Source organism: Maylandia zebra, linkage group LG8, assembly GCF_041146795.1.
Source record: "Maylandia zebra isolate NMK-2024a linkage group LG8, Mzebra_GT3a, whole genome shotgun sequence".
In the NCBI taxonomy this organism is placed as follows: domain Eukaryota; kingdom Metazoa; phylum Chordata; class Actinopteri; order Cichliformes; family Cichlidae; genus Maylandia; species Maylandia zebra.
Window position 1 is genome coordinate 12,513,319 of NC_135174.1, and position 20,194 is coordinate 12,533,512.

General features: G+C 39.7%; 2 protein-coding genes and 1 long non-coding RNA gene across 4 annotated transcripts in view; all 3 read left to right on the forward strand.

The window, feature by feature from the left end:
* LOC101482638 (SH3 and multiple ankyrin repeat domains protein 1) overlaps positions 1-3,339 on the forward strand; it is a 44,940-nt gene extending 41,601 nt beyond the window's left edge. Inside the window, exon 27 of the mRNA XM_076887858.1 lies at positions 10-3,339. Within this exon, the coding sequence (XP_076743973.1) occupies positions 10-910 (901 nt within the window). The 3' untranslated portion in view covers positions 911-3,339. The remainder of the gene's footprint in view (positions 1-9) is intronic.
* Positions 3,340-7,152: 3,813 nt separating this feature from the next.
* LOC101482944 (protein kinase C and casein kinase II substrate protein 3) lies at positions 7,153-15,794 on the forward strand. Of its 2 annotated transcripts, none has more exons than XM_012922162.4 (10): positions 7,153-7,334; positions 8,810-8,880; positions 8,975-9,131; positions 9,383-9,618; positions 11,754-11,909; positions 12,266-12,441; positions 12,532-12,652; positions 13,369-13,436; positions 14,264-14,343; positions 15,174-15,794. In XM_012922162.4, the coding sequence occupies exons 2-10, from the start codon at positions 8,824-8,826 to the stop codon at positions 15,284-15,286; spliced, it is 1,164 nt and encodes a 387-aa protein (XP_012777616.1). In that variant the 5' UTR covers positions 7,153-7,334; positions 8,810-8,823; the 3' UTR covers positions 15,287-15,794. The 2 variants fall into 2 exon arrangements, with proteins under 2 accessions (XP_012777616.1, XP_012777617.1); XM_012922163.5 differs by lacking the exon at positions 7,153-7,334 and adding an exon at positions 7,507-7,661.
* A 2,433-nt stretch (positions 15,795-18,227) lies between these two features.
* On the forward strand, positions 18,228-19,796 carry LOC101483228 (uncharacterized). The gene is made up of 3 exons (XR_191469.2): positions 18,228-18,333; positions 18,540-18,635; positions 19,593-19,796. It is a non-coding gene; the product is annotated as an uncharacterized LOC101483228 (long non-coding RNA).
* Positions 19,797-20,194: the final 398 nt, after the last annotated feature.

Below are 20,194 nucleotides of genomic sequence, written 5' to 3' on the forward strand. Positions count from 1 at the left end.
GTCTTTTAGGTATTCAGCGGATTACAGTGATGCTTTTCATAGCCCTCCCACTGGACGCTCGACCTCACCGCTGCCCACTTCCTCCCCACAGCATCGTCAGACCCTGACCCCAAACCTCTCGGCAACACCTTCTGTCTCGCCCTCCCCTCAAGTCCCAGTTCAGCGCAACTGGACCCGATCCCCTTCTCCACAAATGCCCTCGTCCCCAGTTCATTCACATCCTCCCCATTCTCCAACCTACTGCCCATACCCAACATCACCTAAGCACAGGTCCAAGATGCGTAGACAGACTTTTGATTTTCCATGCAGTCCTACTAAAGAGATGCGGTCTTCAGTTGCTCGACGTCGGGCTCCCAGTCCTCTTATCTATAACACTGAACAGCAAAGCCCCACCCCTCCCAGACCCTCCTCTCTCCCAATCCTTCCAAGCACACCCGTCTACAGCAACCCATTTGAGTTTCCCGGGCCCCTTACTCCTCCTTCTCCTGGCATCCCTCTAGGAGATGCCTACAAAGCTTCAACTCCTCCACTGTTTTCTCCATCTGGTGTGCCAAGTCCAAATCCCTTGCTTGTCTCCCGTTCACTCTCCCCCACTCATTTTCTCTCTGGAGCCTCTTCCCCCATGCATTTACCACCTAGCCCTTCCTGTCTCAACTATCCGCATCTCAATCCTCCTCCTCCAACTAAACCATTTGCCATCAAACCCCTACCCTACTGGACCAAGTATGACGTGGCCGACTGGCTGGCTTATCTGAATCTGGGTGAACACAGAGAGCGTTTTATAGACAATGAGATAGATGGATCACATCTGCCTTCACTCACCAAGGATGACTTCTTGGATCTAGGAGTGACACGTGTGGGGCATCGAATGAACATCGAGAGGGCACTGAAGAAACTCACTGACAGGTGAGGGAGGACTAATAGACTCTGGAAAACAGAGAGGCAACGAGGTCAAAAAGGAGCACTGGATGATGAAGGAAAGTCAAAGAGTCTCATTACTTCCATGCAAGTTAGCTCAACCATCCCCTTCCTTCATTAGAGGCATATAAATTGATAAGGTCATCGCATCTTCTCTCCATTCCCTTCTCTTTCACTTTAGTAACTTAGTCATATCAACCTTAGTCGTTCCATCTTTTTTAAGTTTCCACCCATTCTTATTCTTTGATTTGGCCTCCTTTTCTTCCCAGGCGGCTCTCTTCTCCTTTGCATGTCAGTACTCCTCCCCGAGACACAGACTGAGAGAATGAAGGTGTGATTCAAAGATGAAAAAGAGGGAAAGAAATGAAATGACAAAGATCATCAGTAACAGAAGATTTGCAAGAGAAGAACAGTGGACAACAACAGCTTGCGTTGAACTTGTTCGAATCCATGGATATGTGGAGAAACATGTTGTCTTGCACATTTGTTTTAGAGAACTGGATGGAAATTTGTAGAACTATTGGTCAAAAGAGGTGATGAAGAAAATAAGAATTTCTACAGATAATGCTTTTCATCTGAAAATATACTTTAAAACTTTTGATGGACAGGCATTTAATTAACACACCGTTTTGTGCTGTAAAAGAATAAACACACATACGTACTTGCACTCATATTCTCACACACACTGACAGATGGATTCTCACACCATCTGCTGCTTTGCAGCAATGAGAAAACTTGAGTCTGAGTTCAAAGAAAAAGTTGCAAAGTTGCTGCTTAAAGGGTGAAGCCCAATTAAATGTTACTGATTATGTCTGAGCCAGAAACTCTTGTAAAAGCAGAGGGCCATATCCTAACATCAGTTTTGTAGCTTTAAGCAGATCAGAGTATCGATGGCTGCGAGTACTGGAGCCAAAGTCAGAATGTGGGAGAAAGGCTTTTTTTTGTAAATGATGATAGAAGAAAAGCTAAACAACCACAGTACTGTTTTATATATTTGCCATTTTCCCCCCAAAGGTTGCCCCAGTATGCTTTGTATGTATGTACTTTGCAAGCGCTAAATATATCTTCCATGTTAAACTGAATTCACTATTAGTAGAAACCATTTGTTTTGTACTAAGTGCTGATTGCAATCATTCATTTCAAACTGGTCAGGGTATTTCTAAACGTTGGAATCAAAGTTGTGAAAAACGAGGACAGAAATTTGAAAAACTGTTGTTGTTAAATTAATCTTTTTATTGTTGTCTTGATTATTCTGCAGAAAGGAAATGGCATATTAGAAATGAAATGTTTAGCATGTCATTTCAAACCATTTTTCTTAGACTTTCTTGGTGTTTACTGGCCATAGCACAGGTCAAAGGGTGGCTCCATCCTCTACCATGCCATAATGTTGAACGCCCTCTCTCTCACACAGCAGGTGCAGTGATCAAAAAGGGCTTTTTACTGCTTTTGTCTGCCTGACTTCCTCAACCTTAAGCCTCTGTGAGTCTGTGTGTGTCTGATTTTGTGCGTGTGTGTCCATCTGCCTGCGTTGGTAGTCAAATGCTTTGCCCCCTGAGCCCCTTTCTTTCTCTAATGCCTTTTTCAAAATGTATTTATAATGCTCAGACAGCATTGTTTATCTTTTCTCACCAGATGACAATCCAAATGTTTCACTGTTCCACACACATTACCCCTCAGAAAGAAAAGCTCTGACTCACTTTTAAAAGGGATTTTTCTGCGATAAACTTAAAATACTATGAGTGTTGCATAGAGGTGAACATGAACATCCTGGATTTTGTTTTTAACGTGCCAGTTTAGCCATTTGCAGTAAAATCAACTGTAAGGCAAAAACACATCATTTATAGCTCTGTATGTAATGATGATGATGGCAACGACAAAGATAACATATAAAAATATAGTATAATGAAGATTATAATATTAAGTATGTAAACATTTTAAGAATCTCCGTCTTCCAAATAGTGTGGGCAAAATTCTTTGAAGCTTTGTTTTGTTTATGGTTCATTTTGGGTTTTCTGTAAATGCTTTCTATACTGCTCGCCCTGTGGTGACCCCTGTGAAGCTGACACGTTAGTATACTGCATATTTTCTACATGTGAGTTTAAAATTACGGCTCTGTATTCTTATGACGAGTTGCTATCACATTATGGTCGAAAAGGAGAAAGGATTGAGCAGTAGTGTAGAAAGCATTACATACTATGATTTAAAAGAGCATTTTAGGTCTAGTGAAATGCATAACGACTATGACTACATACAGTTTGAGCATAAGTATGCAGAGATAAAAGGTATATATAAATATATAAATATATATATATAATTTTTGTTTTAAATAAAATACAGTATACTGGTAAACAACATGATAGAGGTACAACTAAGGTGTTGAAATAAATGCTAAAATAAACTATTGCCCTGTTGTGATTCTCATTTCATGTTGGATTCCCTCTTCTGACAGATTCACATAATGATCCAATTTCAAGTGCAGTGTTTGAATTGAGTCATTTGGCAGCAGCTCGTCTCAGCCCTAGGGTGGTTGAACACAACATTGTTTTCAGGTCCAGGATTGTTTTCCCATCAGGCTCAGTGAGCTAATAGGACAAAAGTTTAGAGAGCAAGGATAAGAAGATGAGATGGCTTGATTCAAAGCAAACACTGGCTGCATTCATGCAGCAAAACGAATGATGCCCGTGAGGCATGAAGAACAATGCAAAACAACTTGAAAGAAATGACTGTTTTCTACCGTGGTGGTCAGTTTAAGGTTCATGGGAGAAAACTGTAAATGTAATCATGCTGATTTTTTCGTGCCAGTTTTCCCATTTATTTTCTTTTTTTGCATTTCTTTTTGTTGAGTTTTGCACACAATTAGGAAAACTACCAAGAATCGGTTTTCTTTGTGTCATAAAGCCACAACTGTTTTCTTCTCATGGGGATACTTTTAATCGAACTTATTCAATTTAATTAATTTTTTTATAGCACCAAAGACGCTCCAAAAATATAAAGCAAAGACCAATAATCAGACGACCCTCTTGAGCAAGAACATGGTGACAGTGGGAAAGAAAAACTCCCTTTTACAGGAAGAAATCTTCCATCAGAACCAGGCTCAGGGAGGCTCAGCAGGTCTTACCAACAGAAAAATTCAGGATATCCTCAACAACTCACCTCTGTTATCAGCTTCACTGATTCATCAACTCATACTGACTCCTTTTATAGCCTCCTCCAGAGTAAATTGCCATGGACACCCAGTATATTGACAGCTAAGGTAAACAGTGGACTGACACCGCATACTCACTACACATAAATGGTGGCCAGAGTCATTTATCCTGCAGTGGTCACCACAGTTGGATTTTGCACTTGAATTGAGAGAGTAAGTAAGAAGACAAAATTCAGTTGATTGCAATCTACTGACATCTAGTGGTGAGATGTTACACACTGTTAGCATCGCGAGATCTGGGACTGGAGGGAAAACAACGAAAATGGCTATGTCCATCTTTTATATGCAGTCTTTGGTTTTCAGGTGTTTTTCATGGGAGGTCTTGCGGCTTTACAAACAGAGGAAACCAATTTTTAAAGGACTATATAAGTTATACTAATAAAAACTATTTTTGTACCAGGCTGTAAATATGCTTTATTCTAATGTAGATTTTAACATGGATACTTATTAAAACTGATTCAGTTTTAGAGACAGCTTCAAATAGCCCATCCAGGAATTACAGTTTCTGACAGCTCCTTGTTGGCTTCATGTTTCGGTCCCAGAGGCTACCACTTACTCACAACATGTGTAGTTTTAATAAGGGTTTTTCAAAGTTACTTTTCTTTACTGATATCTTCAAGTTCATTTTGCATAAGGACTGCATATCTGGTACAAATTAAAAGAGTAACCATCACATAACTGGGCAATCTGACTGGTGAAACAAGTCTTTAAACTTGTACTTAAAGCATGTAGAACACTGTTTCTGTTCTTCCTACAGATATTTTCTTCTTTACACTTGTTCTTTTTTTCACTTGAATAACAGGATTGTTTGTTGAATTTGTCACCAATCTCTATTTTAATTTAAACTCTGTTTCTCCAAGGTCTGAAAAGTAATAGTAAGTAGCATTCAGGTCTGTGATTTGGAAAATATATAATGGTCTTTAAATATTAAAATGTAATTTTCCATTGCTATGAGCACAATTACTATTCGCTTGGCTTGCATTGTCTCGAGGATGCAGCAGAAATCTTAGATGCTTACTCGGAAACCAGGACACACAAAGTCACAAACTCTATTACTAGAGACATCTACCAAGTGAGAAAACAAACGCTTTCACAGTTTGGACACATTGACCCCTAAATGTTACTTATATACCCTGGATTTTTTTCTCAAAAAGACTTTAATGGAAGTCTCGTTCTAACCATATACACGTGCATATCTGTGCTTTCACTATGGATTTCAAACCTGTCCAGAAAGTCGCCATCCAATTCTGTGTCAGACTGACTTGTATGTCATGGGTGATGCTGATAACAGATGGGTCTCTGACTACAACCCAGAGACCAGACAGCAGTTATCAGTGTAAAAAGAAAGCACATGTGCATGCCTGAAGGAGGCAGATCAGGTCAGGAGCATGACCAGGAGTGTGCTCATTGTTTTTGTTTGTTTGCTTGCTTGCTTTTTGTTTTTCAACTGTCAACACTGTGTTCTACTGTAATGTCTTGCGATCTTCCAAGAAAAACCTCTGATGCAAAATGTGATACCTGCCATTGTGCATCAACTCAATTTACATGGAGAAGGCAGGAGGCTTTCGGCCATGTCTACACAGCTATCCCCCCCCCCCCCCCCCCCATACAAACTTGAATTCATACAGTGTTATCCTCTTCCCCAAAACAAAACTGAAGTGATGCTGTTTTGTTTGTTTGAAAAAATAGGATGCATCCCAAATGTGGAAATGCAAATGATAAAAACTGGAATTCCACAGAGCGATCCAAGTGTAGCAGGAGGCTTAGATATTTTCATTATACCTCATTAATCTCTGTCAGGACATACTGTGACTTTACTTGCTAGTTTAGTGAAGTTGTCAGAATTGAATAATTTTAGCAAAGACCCTTAAAGTTAAAAGAATGCTGTTATTTTCTTTCATCCATCTTCTTATCCTTATGGTCGGAGGGGGGTTGGAGCCCAGCACGGCTGTCATGGGGTGAGAAATGTGGTACACTCTGGACCGGTCAAAAGTTCTATCACAGGGCAAACACAAAAACAGACAAACCTTCACTACTGTGGTCAATGTGGAATCATGATTTACCCTAACATGTCTTTCGACTGTGCAGAGAACCCACGCATCTACATGGAGAACATGCAAGCATATGCACACAGAAAGGCTTAGATTCAAACCCCTCTTTGCAGCGCGACAACAGTGGCTATTGTTACAGTGGTTATTTCCATCTGCAGCAATTTATATTTGATGTCATGGATCTGTTCTGAGACCTCCTCCTGCCTTCCAATGTGCATCTCTTCTGCAGCAGCTTGAGAAAGACCCCAGCACAGAACAGAGCAGGCATCAGTGTACATAAGGCACAAAAGGCATCTTTTGTACAGTCCAATACCTGCTGTGCACCAAAAAGCATACAGGCAATATTAATGGCAAGGAGTTAAAGAGACAGAAATTTCCCAAACTGACCAAATAGAGCTAAAAAAAGAACAAAATGAGCACTGGAATAAGAATAACTGGACTACCATAGGCTCCAAATCAATCACAATATTGTTTTATAACTTATTTAAAACTGCCAAAACGTAGCTGTGTTTGAAAATGTAACATGCCAATGTTGTGTTCACAACAGTTTCCACTGTTTCCAGCAAGCCTCAGCAAATCAATGAGACCAGCTAGAGACAGCAGTGAATAGAGTGTAAGTCTGGATGACACTGGTGCTCTCCTTTCACTCCTGGCTCGCATCCAAAAGAGTGCAGGGCAGAATAAACAGTGAGTAGGTGAACATGCTGCATGCTGTACTCTCTTTCTAGGCCCGACCAGAGAGAAGGGCAGGTCACGGTGGAGCATAGGGCTAATGTGGCAGTTCACGGGAGCCCCCCTCTGCCTAGCCCCCCTCCTGCTGTCACACTCTCACTAATAGGCTCACATGACTGTGTGCCACACTGACATGATTCTGTGACCAGTGAACAGTCAAAATGAAGGTTCAGCATCTCATTAGCACCATATTGAGAGAGACAGAGGGAGGGCCAGGCAGGGCAGAAAGAAGGAGGGGAGTTTCTTCCAGCTGTTTTTCTAATAACAGAGTGGAAAGAAAGTGAGACGGGGATAGTCACAGAGGGGGAGAAGAGCTAAACAAGCTGAAAAAGGATGGGGCTAAAGTAAAGGATCAGAAGAAAAAGAGGAAGAATAGTTTGTCGTAGCATGACTGCAAACTAGAAGCACAGCTGACGAGAGCGAGAAAGGTAAGTTTCGTCCTCCTCATTTGTTTGCCCTGAAGCTGTTTAGCATAGAATCAGCTACCATGCAAATGTTCTGATTTGTTTAACATTATTTTTCTCTTCCTACTGGCTTCTCTGCGTTTCACACCCACTTTGCGATCAACAACGTGTATGTGTAACTTTAAATGCCAAGGGAAAATTGGGTCAGTGAGAGAGGGAAAGGAGCATGTGTTAGAGGAGGAGAGGCACACTGGGAGAGGGGGAGATAGTCATGGAGAGAAATCCTCAGCAGCCCTTGAACTACAGTAACAAGTGGTCACTTGAGTAATCACTGGTGATTCAGAGAGAAATGTAAGTGCTGGTTGCTCCCTGGCATGAGTGCTCTGCTGCCACTTTTAATGCTTTCTTGGCTTGCGAATGCGAGTTTTTAAGAGTTAAAATACTTGAATGCATATGTCTGACAAACTATTTAAAACTTGTTCACATTTGTTTGCTTGTTGCTTCTCTTCCTTTCCTCTGCATGAACAGTAGAGTCAAGATGAAGCAAGTCTAGGTTGCGCCTGGGGGGACTTTTTTTAACCTTGTAGGAGCTCATAGAAAGTGAGAAAAATGAAGTCTAAACAAGATAATACAAGCACGGATACCAGCTATCTATAGAAAAGAAGCTATGAGTCTGACTCTCAGTCATGCTGAGTCTTGTGATGAGGTGTGGTTAGTCACTTTCATATTACTCAGCCAGCCATGTGTCAACGCGCTACCCAGACAGACAGAAGCCAGATTGTGACAAATTTGTGGATACATCTGCCTTCTTCTGTTCAGTTTCTCTTCTTCTGTCTGCCCAATGGGTCATACATAACATGCGGTGCAAATATGGCTGCTATGTGGACACTTTATTTCATTAAAATCACACTTTTTGTTGCCAGATCAGAAATCTGCCTCTGCACTCTTGCAGACATGATCTCTGAACTGAATGGCAACAAGAGTCAGAGTGGGAGACTGTTGGTACTAACAGGGCCTGTATTAGTCAGAGCAAATGGGAAAGATGACCTTTCCGCACTGTTTATTTTGGGAAGGCAACAGGAAGAATGTTAGAGCAGCTGTTCTATTCCTGCTGGCAGATCCCCGCCCCTGTGAATTCCAGTCTGCCACTGGAACGGCACTCCCCTTAATAGTGCAGGAAGACTCCAAGTAGGGGTTATCTGGGCATTGTACAGTATAAATTACACAAAACTGTACAAGTTGTGATGACAATGACATAAGCAAACACACAACTACAAAGCTTTGTCAGTTTTTGTTTCTGTCAGATGCACTTCCCATACAGGGGGAGCGGTTTTGTTTACTAGGAAACTGTACACATCACACAGTGCAGACGTCCAACCTGTTGCAATGATAATCAACGTCTTCTGCCTGCCAATAAAAACTCTCTTTCTCTGCCTGCTATGTATCCAAACCAGTCTAGCAACTATCTTCTATAACAAATCTTTTGCTTTATGAGACAGACGTGCTCCCAATAATGGCAAGCCTTCCCAAAGAGCCTCCCGAGGATGCCAGGAAACAGAGTTTCTGGATGGTGAGGATTATATTTATGGTTAAGAGTAGGTGTGCCTACTCGAAAAAATTGTTATTCTCACATATCATCAACATCTTTCCTGCTTTCCTACCAGCCAGGGAATTATGTACGCACAGTGCATCGAACTGAACGGTCCTTCCAGGCATGCAACGACATAGTGGCCTGCTTCATGGAGAGAGCAAAGGTAGAAAAACAGTACGCCCAGCAGCTCAGCCAGTGGAGCAGCAAGTGGAAGTCCATAGTGGATTCTCGTAAGTATAAGAAGCTATGTCATGGGAAGACATGTTGGCTTAAAAACAGACACTCCCAGGCCTTTTCTCACCATCTCTGTTCTCACAAAGTCAAAATTAGTACTGATTTTTATTTTATGAGCACATCTGTGCTTGCCTGAAATTTCAGTGTAAAAATTAAGGTCATTATTTCTTTATTAGTACCATGACTCATCACTGCACCCTGTGTTGTTTCATTTCTCATCCCCTCTATTTTTTTCCTGCTTCCTCAGGGCCACTTTATGGCTCCCTCATGAGAGCATGGCAGTGTTTCTTCACCTCCACTGAGCGTTTGTCCGCGCTCCATTCTTCCATTTCGCAGTCGCTAACTTCAGAGGAGGGAGTCCGGGTGAAGACCTGGCAAAAGGAGACCTTTCCAAAGAAAATCTTCTGCGGGTTCAGGGAGAGCTACGACACCAATACGAGTTTTTCACGTGCGCAGAAACCCTGGTCCAAGAAGCTTATGAAGGTGCAGCACACATACATCCACCACTGTGAACTTATAATGATGGTCTAGCAATACCAAACAGGCTGAATGTCCTCTTAGCTTTTGGCAATGTCATTTTCTTAATCAGCAAATGAAAGATATATCTAAGAAATAAACATAAGATATATCAGACACGCAGATGAAGACTGCCCAAGAAGACCTGAAATGTTTCTTTTTCCTAGCAGCCTGTTAGCTTCACTTAGCAGAAAAATAGAAAAAAAGAGATTTGGCTTCATTTTCAAGGTAGTAACCCAGCAAACATGCCAGTGTACGCCCTGTCCAGCAAACCCACACTTGTCCCACACAGGCCCCAAGGGACAATGTTTGCTGGGAAAATATTACAGCAAGAGGTTCTAGGTCCAAATCTGCCAGCCGGCTGCATCTTTTATGTTCTTGCTGTGCTTGCATGGGTTCTCTGCAGGTACTTTGGGTTCCTCCAAAAGTCCAAAGACAGGTTTATTGGTGATCCTAAATTGGCTGTAACCATACATTTAAGTATAAATGGTTGGCTAGCTCTCAGCTCCATGTGATGGACTGGAAGCCCATCCAGGCTACCCAGTAATAGTGAGGATAGGCTCCATGGCCCTCCCTCCTTGATAAGAAATAAAAGAAACACATTATACCACATTTGTTGATGATGTGGTTTTATGAGGAACTCCATATCAGATGTTAGACCAAAGCTGCTGACTAGCTGCATGTTTTATTTAAAGAAATGAGAGGGCTGGTCGTAGATCGGCTCAGCTAGAGGGTTGCTCTGCTATGATTGGTTATTATGCTAATAACCATTTGAATAAACACTATGACAAATCATTTTAATATGTATTTAGTAAGTTTGATTGAAATTAACATTATAAGTAGCAATATACCACTTTGACTAGTTACATGACGTGATATCAGGATATCTATGATGTCGTTCTGACCAGTCTAAATAACAACTGTGTGCTAGGTTAGCATCTCAGGCTGAGATGGTATGCTGCAAGTAAATTACAGAGTCCTGGGTTTGAATTCGCCCTGAGCCCTTTGTCTCTGTCATCACTCAACTGCCCTGTTGTCCTGTACCCCCCTTGAAAAAACGGATTTTTACAGCTTTCTGATGATACTAGCTAAGTGTTGAAGAAATTATAACTGAAAAAGGCATGAAATAGATCGATCTTATCATCAGCTCATCAACAAATCTGTAGCTGTAGCTTTGTTGTAGTAGAATGTTAATATGTACTCGCTGACTCCCAGTCCTCAGAGGTTTTGGTCCACATTGACACGATAGCATCACACAGTGGCTGCAGATTTTTGGGCTACACATACATGATGCCCATTCAATCACATCACAAAGGTGCTCTATTGGATTGAAATTGGGTGACTGTGGAGGCCGTCTGAGTACAGTAAACACATTCTTATGTTCATGAAACCAGATGGCAATGTTGTGGTTATAAAGAGATGTCACTAACAGTATATTCAGGTATGCTGCGGTGTTTGAACATCGCTCAAATGGCACGAGAGGCACAAAAAGAGATGAGAAAATATCCCCCTTCATCGTTACACCACCTGCAGCTTGAACGGTTGATAAGAGATGGATCCATGCTTTTATGTTACTGATGTTTTATGTTATTCAAATTCTGACCCTTGAATTTCACAGCAGAGAATTCAAATTTATAAGCAGCTCTGTCATATAAGGCAGGCAGGTACACAACAACAAAGCGCCTTGAGGCGACTTTTGTTGTGATTTGGCGCTATATAAATAAAATTGAATTGAATTGAATTGAAGAGTCACCGAAACCTTTTGGACACAGACTATTTCCTGGTGAAATCTGAGTATTGACTTATCTGACTTTCCTGTATATAAAAATGATGTAATGCAACTAACTAGCTATAGTGGATGGACCTTATTATTTACTTTTTAGCAGATCAACAGTAGTTAAGCTCAGTTTAGTTCCAGTACAAAGATAAACTAATCGTGGCAAAAGCTTTGTACTTAAATGATAGATGTAAGTGGCCTTAACCTTTTTAATCTAACTCTCAGCAAAAAATGAAGAAGAAAGAATCTGGCTAAAAACTGCATATTTACTAAATCTGTTTTCCATCAAATAAATAATATTTACATGCAAATGTATATTCAACAGCTGGAGAAGGTTCGAGTTGCATACCACAAGGTCTGTCAGAGGGAGCAAGCAGCTCTGGAGAAAGAAAAGCAAGCAAACGAAAACTCTGAGATGAGCCAAGAGAAAAAGCAGAAGATGACTGAGGCCAGAGAGAAGGCCACGGAGGAGAAGGAAATGGTGAGGAGAGATGTTTAATCATTGCAACATTTCACTCAGTCACGCATGTTTAATTAGGGATGCATTGATAGGACTTCTAATTTCACCATTTCTTATTCACGACTCATATCTGCTGATATTTACTCAGTTGAAAAATTCTAAACACGAGCCCCAGCCTTCAGTTTTTGTTCCAAGCAATTTCCTTCTATGGAGATGTGTTATTGTTACTCTGCTCAGTGTTTATGGAGCACAGCATGGGAACAGCAGAGAGCATCAGATGATTTATACGTATTAGATTCTCTGTTAAAGCCACACAGCGGAGGTTCTTCCTGGGGAGGATACTCAACTTTGCATCATGCAGCTGTTTCTGCCTGCAGGCTAGAGATAAATATGAGAAAATCCTGGAGGACGTGTCGACCTACACACCTCGATATATGGAGGAGATGGAAGCCATTTTTGAAGAGTCGCAGGAAGAGGAGAGGAAGAGGATCAGCTTTCTCAAGCAAGTCTTCCTGTCCATCCATAGACACTTGGATGTCACCAACAATGAAAGGTGAGCAACTTGAATCCTTGAATGCTTATGTGTACAAATTACTTATTAGCATAAGTGGTAGCGTTGACTGTCTTTTCATCTTTGTGCCAGTGTCAAGGCAGTTTACAGTGAGCTCCACCAAACTTTAATGGCCATTGATGAGCAAGATGATCTCAAATGGTGGAAGAACAATCACGGTCCAGGCATGCCCACCGACTGGCCAAAGATTGAGGTACACAGACATGTAAACATCTGTATTATTCTATGTGCGACATAAACACTATATACTAATTGAGTCTATTGTGTTTATGTAGATATTTTGTATACATATACATATAAACAAAATTCATAACCTTAAGTGTATCCACAATAAATAGCCACTTATGAAACGTTTTGGCTGTTGCAGTTTTTTATATTAGAAAGGTCTTATATTTAATTTAATAGCAAGAGTGCTAAGCTATCAGCTAATGCTACCTAGTTTAGCTGAATCACAGACACGGTATGTTAGCGCTAAAATACAAATAAAATAACTTTTACTCACCAGAACTTGAGGGCAAACCTGTTGTAGATGGCAGAGCAATACTATTTGTCAGATAATTAAATTAACGTGAAAACCCCACGAAAATAGCAGAGCAGTCTAGTTCAGTGAGATGAAGCCTAGCAGACAGTTAGCTGCCTAGTTATCACCAACCGTCACTGCTAATAATGCGCAACTTTAAGCCTTCTTTTAAAAACATCATCTCGGCAATTATAATTAAAGGGGAAATTAGCTGATAAAAACAATAATACTAGGTGGTAAACATGTTAATTTCTACTGTAAATTTGGGAATTTTAATATGCAAGGTGTTTTGAATTCAGAGCCATGAATTGTGTTTTTGCAGCTCTTTTTTGCAGTTTTTGTCAGGGAGCTACATGTTAACCTATATATTCTTTTTCATGTTACATCAGGAATGGGTCCCACCAGTAAAAAAGCTCAAGCGAAAGAAGAGAGACCAAAAAGGAAAGGAAAGCCGACCGTAAGTTACCCCAAGTGGTGTGTGTGCTCTTATACAGTTCTGTAAAAAACTATCTACACCATCCATAGGAATTAAGAAGATAATTAGCAGCCAAAAACCATCAAGTAACCAAATGCATTTGCTTAATTTTTCATCAGTAAGTTTATCACCTGCAAAAATCAAAAAGCTACAGGACTTAACGTGTTAAATGTTAAAGTTTATGACTGAACAATTGGAAAAGTATGGCTTGTTTGGAAGGATTGCCATCTCATATCAACTGTCACCGCTGGTGGAGGTGTGCTTTTTTGGGTTTGTTTTCAGCCAAAGGACCTGAACAGTTTGCAGACATTGAGTTGACCATGAACTAGAATACCAAAGTATTCTAGAGTAAAATGTAAGGACATCTGTCTGATAGCTGGATCAAGCAACAGGACAACGATCCTACGCACAGCAGTGAATCTACAACAATGGCGGAAAAGGAAAAGAATCAAAGGTGTTGCGATGGTCCAGTCAAAGTCTGACTGAAACGTTGTGGCAGATCTTTACAGGAGCTGGATATAAATGAATACTCTCAAACCTCAATGAGATGAAGCAAGGTTGTAAAAAAGATTAAGTCAAAATTCCTCTGCAATAATGTGAGTCACACAGAAAATGATTACTTTGAGTTATTGCTGCTGAAGGTAATTCTACAAGTTGCTGAATCATAGGGTATAGTTAGTTATTCACGCTATGCAGTCCTGTGAAAACTTTCTTTTTCACGTCTGAATAAATAATAATGATCCAGAGGTGGACAATACATTTTTCCGCCTGATTCATATTCGTCGTTTTTACTTTTCCTCTCCTCCTAGTGTGATGATTGGGGGTGTGAAGGTGCGAGCTTTGTACGACTACGTGGGAGAGGAGGGTGATGAGCTGTCCTTTAAAGCAGGTGACACATACAGTGTGACGCAACAACGCCATTTTATTCTCGGTGTAAAGGCAAGATGTTTATGCCAAATTACAACCGCCACATCAACATAAATACGCGTAGGAGGACAGAATTGTAATCAGTCCTTCTAAAATGATGATAGACGGGCTGGTGAACACAAGTGTGCTGCGTGGAATTACTAATGTGATATTTTATGGTTTATGCTGCTGTAGTTTCATTTTAATAACTTGTAAATGGCCACGGGAAAAGTATGGAGTAAAATTAAGCTGAATGAATATGATTTGTGCATAAAAATGTAAACAAACAAGAGCTTGTTAATGCTTTTATGCTGATCATTATTTCACTAAATTCAACTTGGATCTTTTTTTATTATCTCTTGAATGATACACCAAAAAAGCATGCAATGTGGATCATGAAATTAATAGACTGTGTGCATGTGGCTTACCAGAAAAAGGTTAGGACCCACTGCCCTAGGGTGCCGAAATCTTAACCGCAGAAAAACACAAGACAGCATTTGCAAGGTTGCCTGGAAACCCATATCTGAACCGCAGGATGACACATGGAGCAAAAAACAACTGTTACTGTCAGTTAAGCCAACATGAAACCTAAACAGATGTGTGTTTTTATTCCCTGCACACTTCCACGCTTGTTTATTTTAGTGCTGTGTAACAGCAAGATGTCCAAACTCTAATATTCTTTTATATATATGACTCCAATCTCCTTTTGAAATATGTCTTTACAACATCAGTTGAATTTTTGCCTTAATTAACATTAATTTCACCGTGTTGTATGCCCATAACTGAACTGAGTTTTGTTCTGTTTGATGCCAGGTGAGGTATTCCTGAAGGTCGAGGAAGAGGACGATCAAGGCTGGTGCCGAGGAGCACTGAGCGGTGGGAAGGAGGGGTTCTACCCAGCTAATTATGTTGAAGTTGCAGAGTGATATTAACACTGTTCAACATATTATGCCCTGAACCTTTTTCTTACAAAGACTTGGTTTTTAAATTCTTTATAAATACCACTTATTTATCGTCTAAGATGTTGTCACACTGATGTTGAGCTTGTGTCATATAGTATCTGTTCTCAGACATTTTTTTAATGTTTAAGGCCTTAATATCGAAACCCACTTGATTAAAGTACATCTTCAATATGAATTAACTTATGAGAGAATAGAATGTACTGTTTCTGCTGGATGTGCATATGTGTGAGTGTGTTTGCATGTTAAGAGAAAACACAAGAAAATAAGAGAAGATATTTATTTACTGCCATCATGCCTCAGTCATTAGATCACTGTAATACAGATGAAGCTGATAGTGATTGTTGGGGTTTACACAAGTGCAAGTTTACAATGATGTGTGCATGCAATGTTAATGCCTATTTCAATATTAAGCGCAGAAAATTGCTTGATTGCAGGAGGAATTATCAAAATAAAAGTAATCTCTTCCTCTGTTCTATTTTGTTGCCGCCTACTTTTTGTTGCTTGTGGTTCTTACTTGACTGAGCAGAATAATCTCTGTGCAGATTTTGAAATACAGAAAATACAGTACCGGTATATATGGTAAAAACCAAGCCTATACCTCTAATTATCTTGAAAAAAAGCAATAATAATAAAGAAATAAATGTTTGTACAACTCTAACAAGCTCAAGGTCAATACTTGATGTGACTACCTTTATTCTTCAACATTGCCTAAACTCTCAGGAAAACCTTCGTGTTAAGTAGTCATCTGGAAGATTTCTCCAGGCTTCTTGAAGAACATTCAAATCTCTTCTTTGGATGTTTTTTCCTTTTGTTCCATTCTCTGTCAAGATGATCCCACACTGCTTCGATATTGTTGAGGGCTTAGTTCTAGGGAGATTCTGCTGTCTGTTTTCTACCCAGATATGCTTTCACCTGGGTGGCTGTAGCTAGGTAGGACAGGTCATCTACTAATCGTGAAGGCTGGTGGTTCAATCGCTGACTACTCTGCATGCCAAATATCCTAAACCCGAGTTGCTCTCTGATGCATCCATTGGAGCGTGAATTTTGGATAGAAAACACTTAAGTAGGAAAAAGTATAGAAAAAAGTGCTTGAGTGAATGAGGCATGTTGTGTAAAGTACTTTGAGTGCACAGGTAGTGTTTTTTATTGCACTGGCAGTGGGTTTGGGATCATTGCCAGATGGTATTGCATGGTGAAATAAAATCTGACTATACTTTTCTGCATTCATGATTTCAACAGTTTGACAAAACGACACTGGGGAGGCCGATCCATAACTAGATAGTCTTCCATTGTGTGTTTTTACAGGCTCGTACATATATAGCAGAGCTTCTGAGACCTATTAGCTGTCATATCATAATTAAGAAGAAGGTCAGCTGAATCAGTGGTTTGTTTTAAATGGTCACTTTTTAGTTAACCATGTGATTGACCGTGTGTCTGTGTGCTGCAATATGTATTATTGTTTTGAATGTGTGGTTTTATTCAAACTGTGAAGCACTTTGTAACTGTTTGTCACTGTAAAACAAAAGTGCTATACAAATATAGTTATCATATCATTTCTTTTTCCAGATCTAGTGAATGCTTTTGTCATTGTCAAGCTGGAAAATGAAGCTGTTGCCAATCACTTACCAGATGGTATTGCATGGTGAATCAAAATCTGACAGCACTTTTCTGTGTTCGTAATTCTGTCAATTTTGACAAAATCTCCAACACCCATGGCTGAAATGCAATCCTAAACCATGACTGAGCCTCTACCATGTTTTACAGACACTCACTGCTGTACCTCTCGCCTGACCGCCTTTGTACAATCTGACAGTTTAAACCAAAAATGTAAATATTGGATTGTCACTTCATGAGATGAGTTGCCATTGATTTAAGTGCAGTTCTTCCGTAATTTGGTACATTTGAGCCTTTTCTCACAGTTTCCTTCCCTAAGAATGGCTTCTTTGCAGCCACCCTTCCACTGAGAGCATTTCTGATGAGGCTTCAGTGAACAGTAGATGGATCAACTGAAGACTCAGATGCCTCTGTCGGATCTTGTGTCAGATCTTTGCTGGATTTTTTCCCGTTTCTTAGCGCATGATGACAGAAAAAGATACTGTTCATCTGCTGTAGGTTTTTTAGTAGATCTGCCACTAGTTTTTTGGGGTTTTTTTAGAGCACATTGCACAACATGCTGATATAGTCCAGGTTTCTGGCCAGTAGCCAAATGGTTTGGCAATTGGCCATGATTTTGGAAACAAATCATCTGTTTTACAACAGGCTGCTAGTAACAAAGTGCCTAAAGATACAATTTACAACTGCTTTGTAAATTTCTTTTTCTGTAATTTTTTTGTTATTTATGTTTGTTATGTTTTAGTTATGTAGTTGGCACCTTTTTTATGTTTGAAAGATTCATAGGTCAGTGTTAGCTGGCTTAACAAACAAAACCCCTCCTCTAATAATGATCAGGTACAAGGACTGAACTGAAAATGGGTGTTTGTCCAGAGAGGATTGTGATATACTGAAGTAAGAAAAAAAGAAAATTAAAAAAAACCCACAAAAAACTAAAAAATTCATAGTTGAATTTTGTGCCAACATTTTGGATGACAGCGTAAATGTTGTACCCCACTTCTCCACCTATGACAGCTGGAATCGTCTCCAGCCATCCCTCTGTGACCATGAATTAGATGGATGGATGGATGGATTGTTATGGTTGGAATAACCAGTAGGTGAAGTAGAAAATAAGTTTAAAACTGGAGGTTTAAAAAAGACACAAATGTTCCTGTTTCCCAGCACATTCATCCATTTTGCCAACACTCGGGATATTTTTTAAGCACAGTTGGGTAAACACCCTCACAGCAAACTACGAGTGAAGTCTCTTGAGGAAAGAAACCTGTTGGATGAGATGTCTGAGACATAACTCAATGAAAGACACGACGCAGAACAGCAACTGAAACATTTCTGAGACCAGACGGAGTTGAAAGTATATTTTTCGCTGTACTGTACAGATTGAATTCAAAGAACTTTCTGTTGTAAGTACTTTTACTTACTTGTGTTTAAAGAATCCGTTCATGTCACCTAATTTTGTTTTCCTTTTTTTTTTTCTTTTTTTTTTTACAGTAGTTGCAACTCAGGGACATCTGTGCTAACAGTTATTTAAATACTTTGGGTGGGACTGCGTCCTGATTTAAATGTCACTCATTGTCTTGTTTAATCGCGTCATTTCTGTCACTGGCAGGTAGAGTCACGATGGAATTTGCTTGTGGGTTTGTTTATGTGCCGCCATCATTGAGTCAGAAGGAGAGACGCTATCCAAACATCACTAAACGTTCAGGTATGATCTCAGTCAAACACCGGCATGCGTTACCACAGGGGAAATTTAAGTTATGGAAGTCATACTAATTTTTTAAAATTCAGATGTTACATTCCTGTGTCAACTTGTTTTTTGCTTCTGTCCCACTGGCTGCTAAATAGACACAGACACTTTACAGTTGGTCAACTCTGACAAAAGAAAGTATTTCAGCTATGCGTAACAAGAACAGGAAACATCAGATTCTGCAGTTGCAGGTTTAAATAGACACTGCTGATGGTGAAATCCTTCTAATAGACACAAAGCTGATACTTTCAGCTACATTTGTAACCTGTTTACCGTCTCTGCCAAAGGAAATGTTTGAAGTTGTTAGCTAGTATAAAACTATGAAAACAGATTAAAGAACATATAAGCACAAAATAACAACTTTCATATCAGTTCATTTTATTTTTTATTTCAAACATATACATTCACCATCATTACATAATATCATTGTTTGAAAAGGAGTAGGCAGAAGTATACACTTATTTGACCCTACCCCCTCAAATTTTACCTCTAATTCATTTAAATTTATTTTAGTCTTAAATTAAACAAACAAACAAATGAAACAAAAGCAAAGCAAAGCAAAACAAAAAAACATCATGATATAGTTTCTTTCATATAAATAAAAACAGACTATTTAAATTTGCAGACTTTAGATATTTGCTTTGAATATCACACGCTGATGATGCATAACTACGTAAAAGTATCTGTAGGTGGATTTTTCTTTCATCTGAGCTTTCTGGACGACTGTTTGGTCGTCCCATTATTCAAGCAGTTGCACACATCCTCTCCTGTGTGTATTAGAGTAGAGCTTACTTTTACGTAGTTTACTCAGTAAAAGCCACCTGAGTCACAGCACAAAGGTCAACACTGCACAGATTTTTCTTTTTATTCTATTCTATTAATTTGTATTTTCATTGTTTGTTTGTTTTTTATTAGCTCTTCTTCCTCCTAATCCTCGGCTTCGTCCTCAGTCTCCTCCTCCTCCGCCGCCTGTCCCACCAAGAAAGCACCTTGAGACAGAGTCAGAAAATAGCAAGGATGTGAAGAAAGTCCTGGAGAACTCTGTTTTCTATGAAAATACTATACTGGCAGCAGCTTCTTTGAACAGTGTAAAACCTGAGCAGCCAACACCACCTAAAAAGACAGGTACAGTGAATGTAGCACTGATATTGTCATTTGAATGTATTATTTTAAACTGCTCACACTACATTTAGCATCCAACCACACAGAAACCACACATAAAGGTTGGATGCTATTTTATCAGTTACTTAGACTAATGCAGCCATTTTTAAGAGTTCTTTTTGTGGTCATTGCTGTTGTGGTTGTTTAAAAAAAACAAACACACACACATATACACACACAACAGGGTTGCACTGTGGTGCAGTGGTTATTACTTGATCTCACAGCAAGAAGCTCCTGGGTTCAAACTCCTTGTAGGGTCGGAACTTTCTACATTTCCTGTTTTATTTTGTAGTTTTTTTTTCATCCTTTGTGTCTTGTGTTTAGTTTTACTTCCTCTCTGTTCCCTGATTATGTCC

Bases quoted from the DNA above. Each gene is read 5' to 3' on its own strand.
- LOC101482944 (XM_012922162.4), top strand. From the start codon at position 8,824: ATGGCAAGCCTTCCCAAAGAGCCTCCCGAGGATGCCAGGAAACAGAGT. The intron at 12,653-13,368 runs GTACACAGACAT...ATGTTACATCAG, and splicing joins CCGACTGGCCAAAGATTGAG to GAATGGGTCCCACCAGTAAA. The intron at 14,344-15,173 runs GTGACACATACA...GTTTGATGCCAG, and splicing joins TGAGCTGTCCTTTAAAGCAG to GTGAGGTATTCCTGAAGGTC.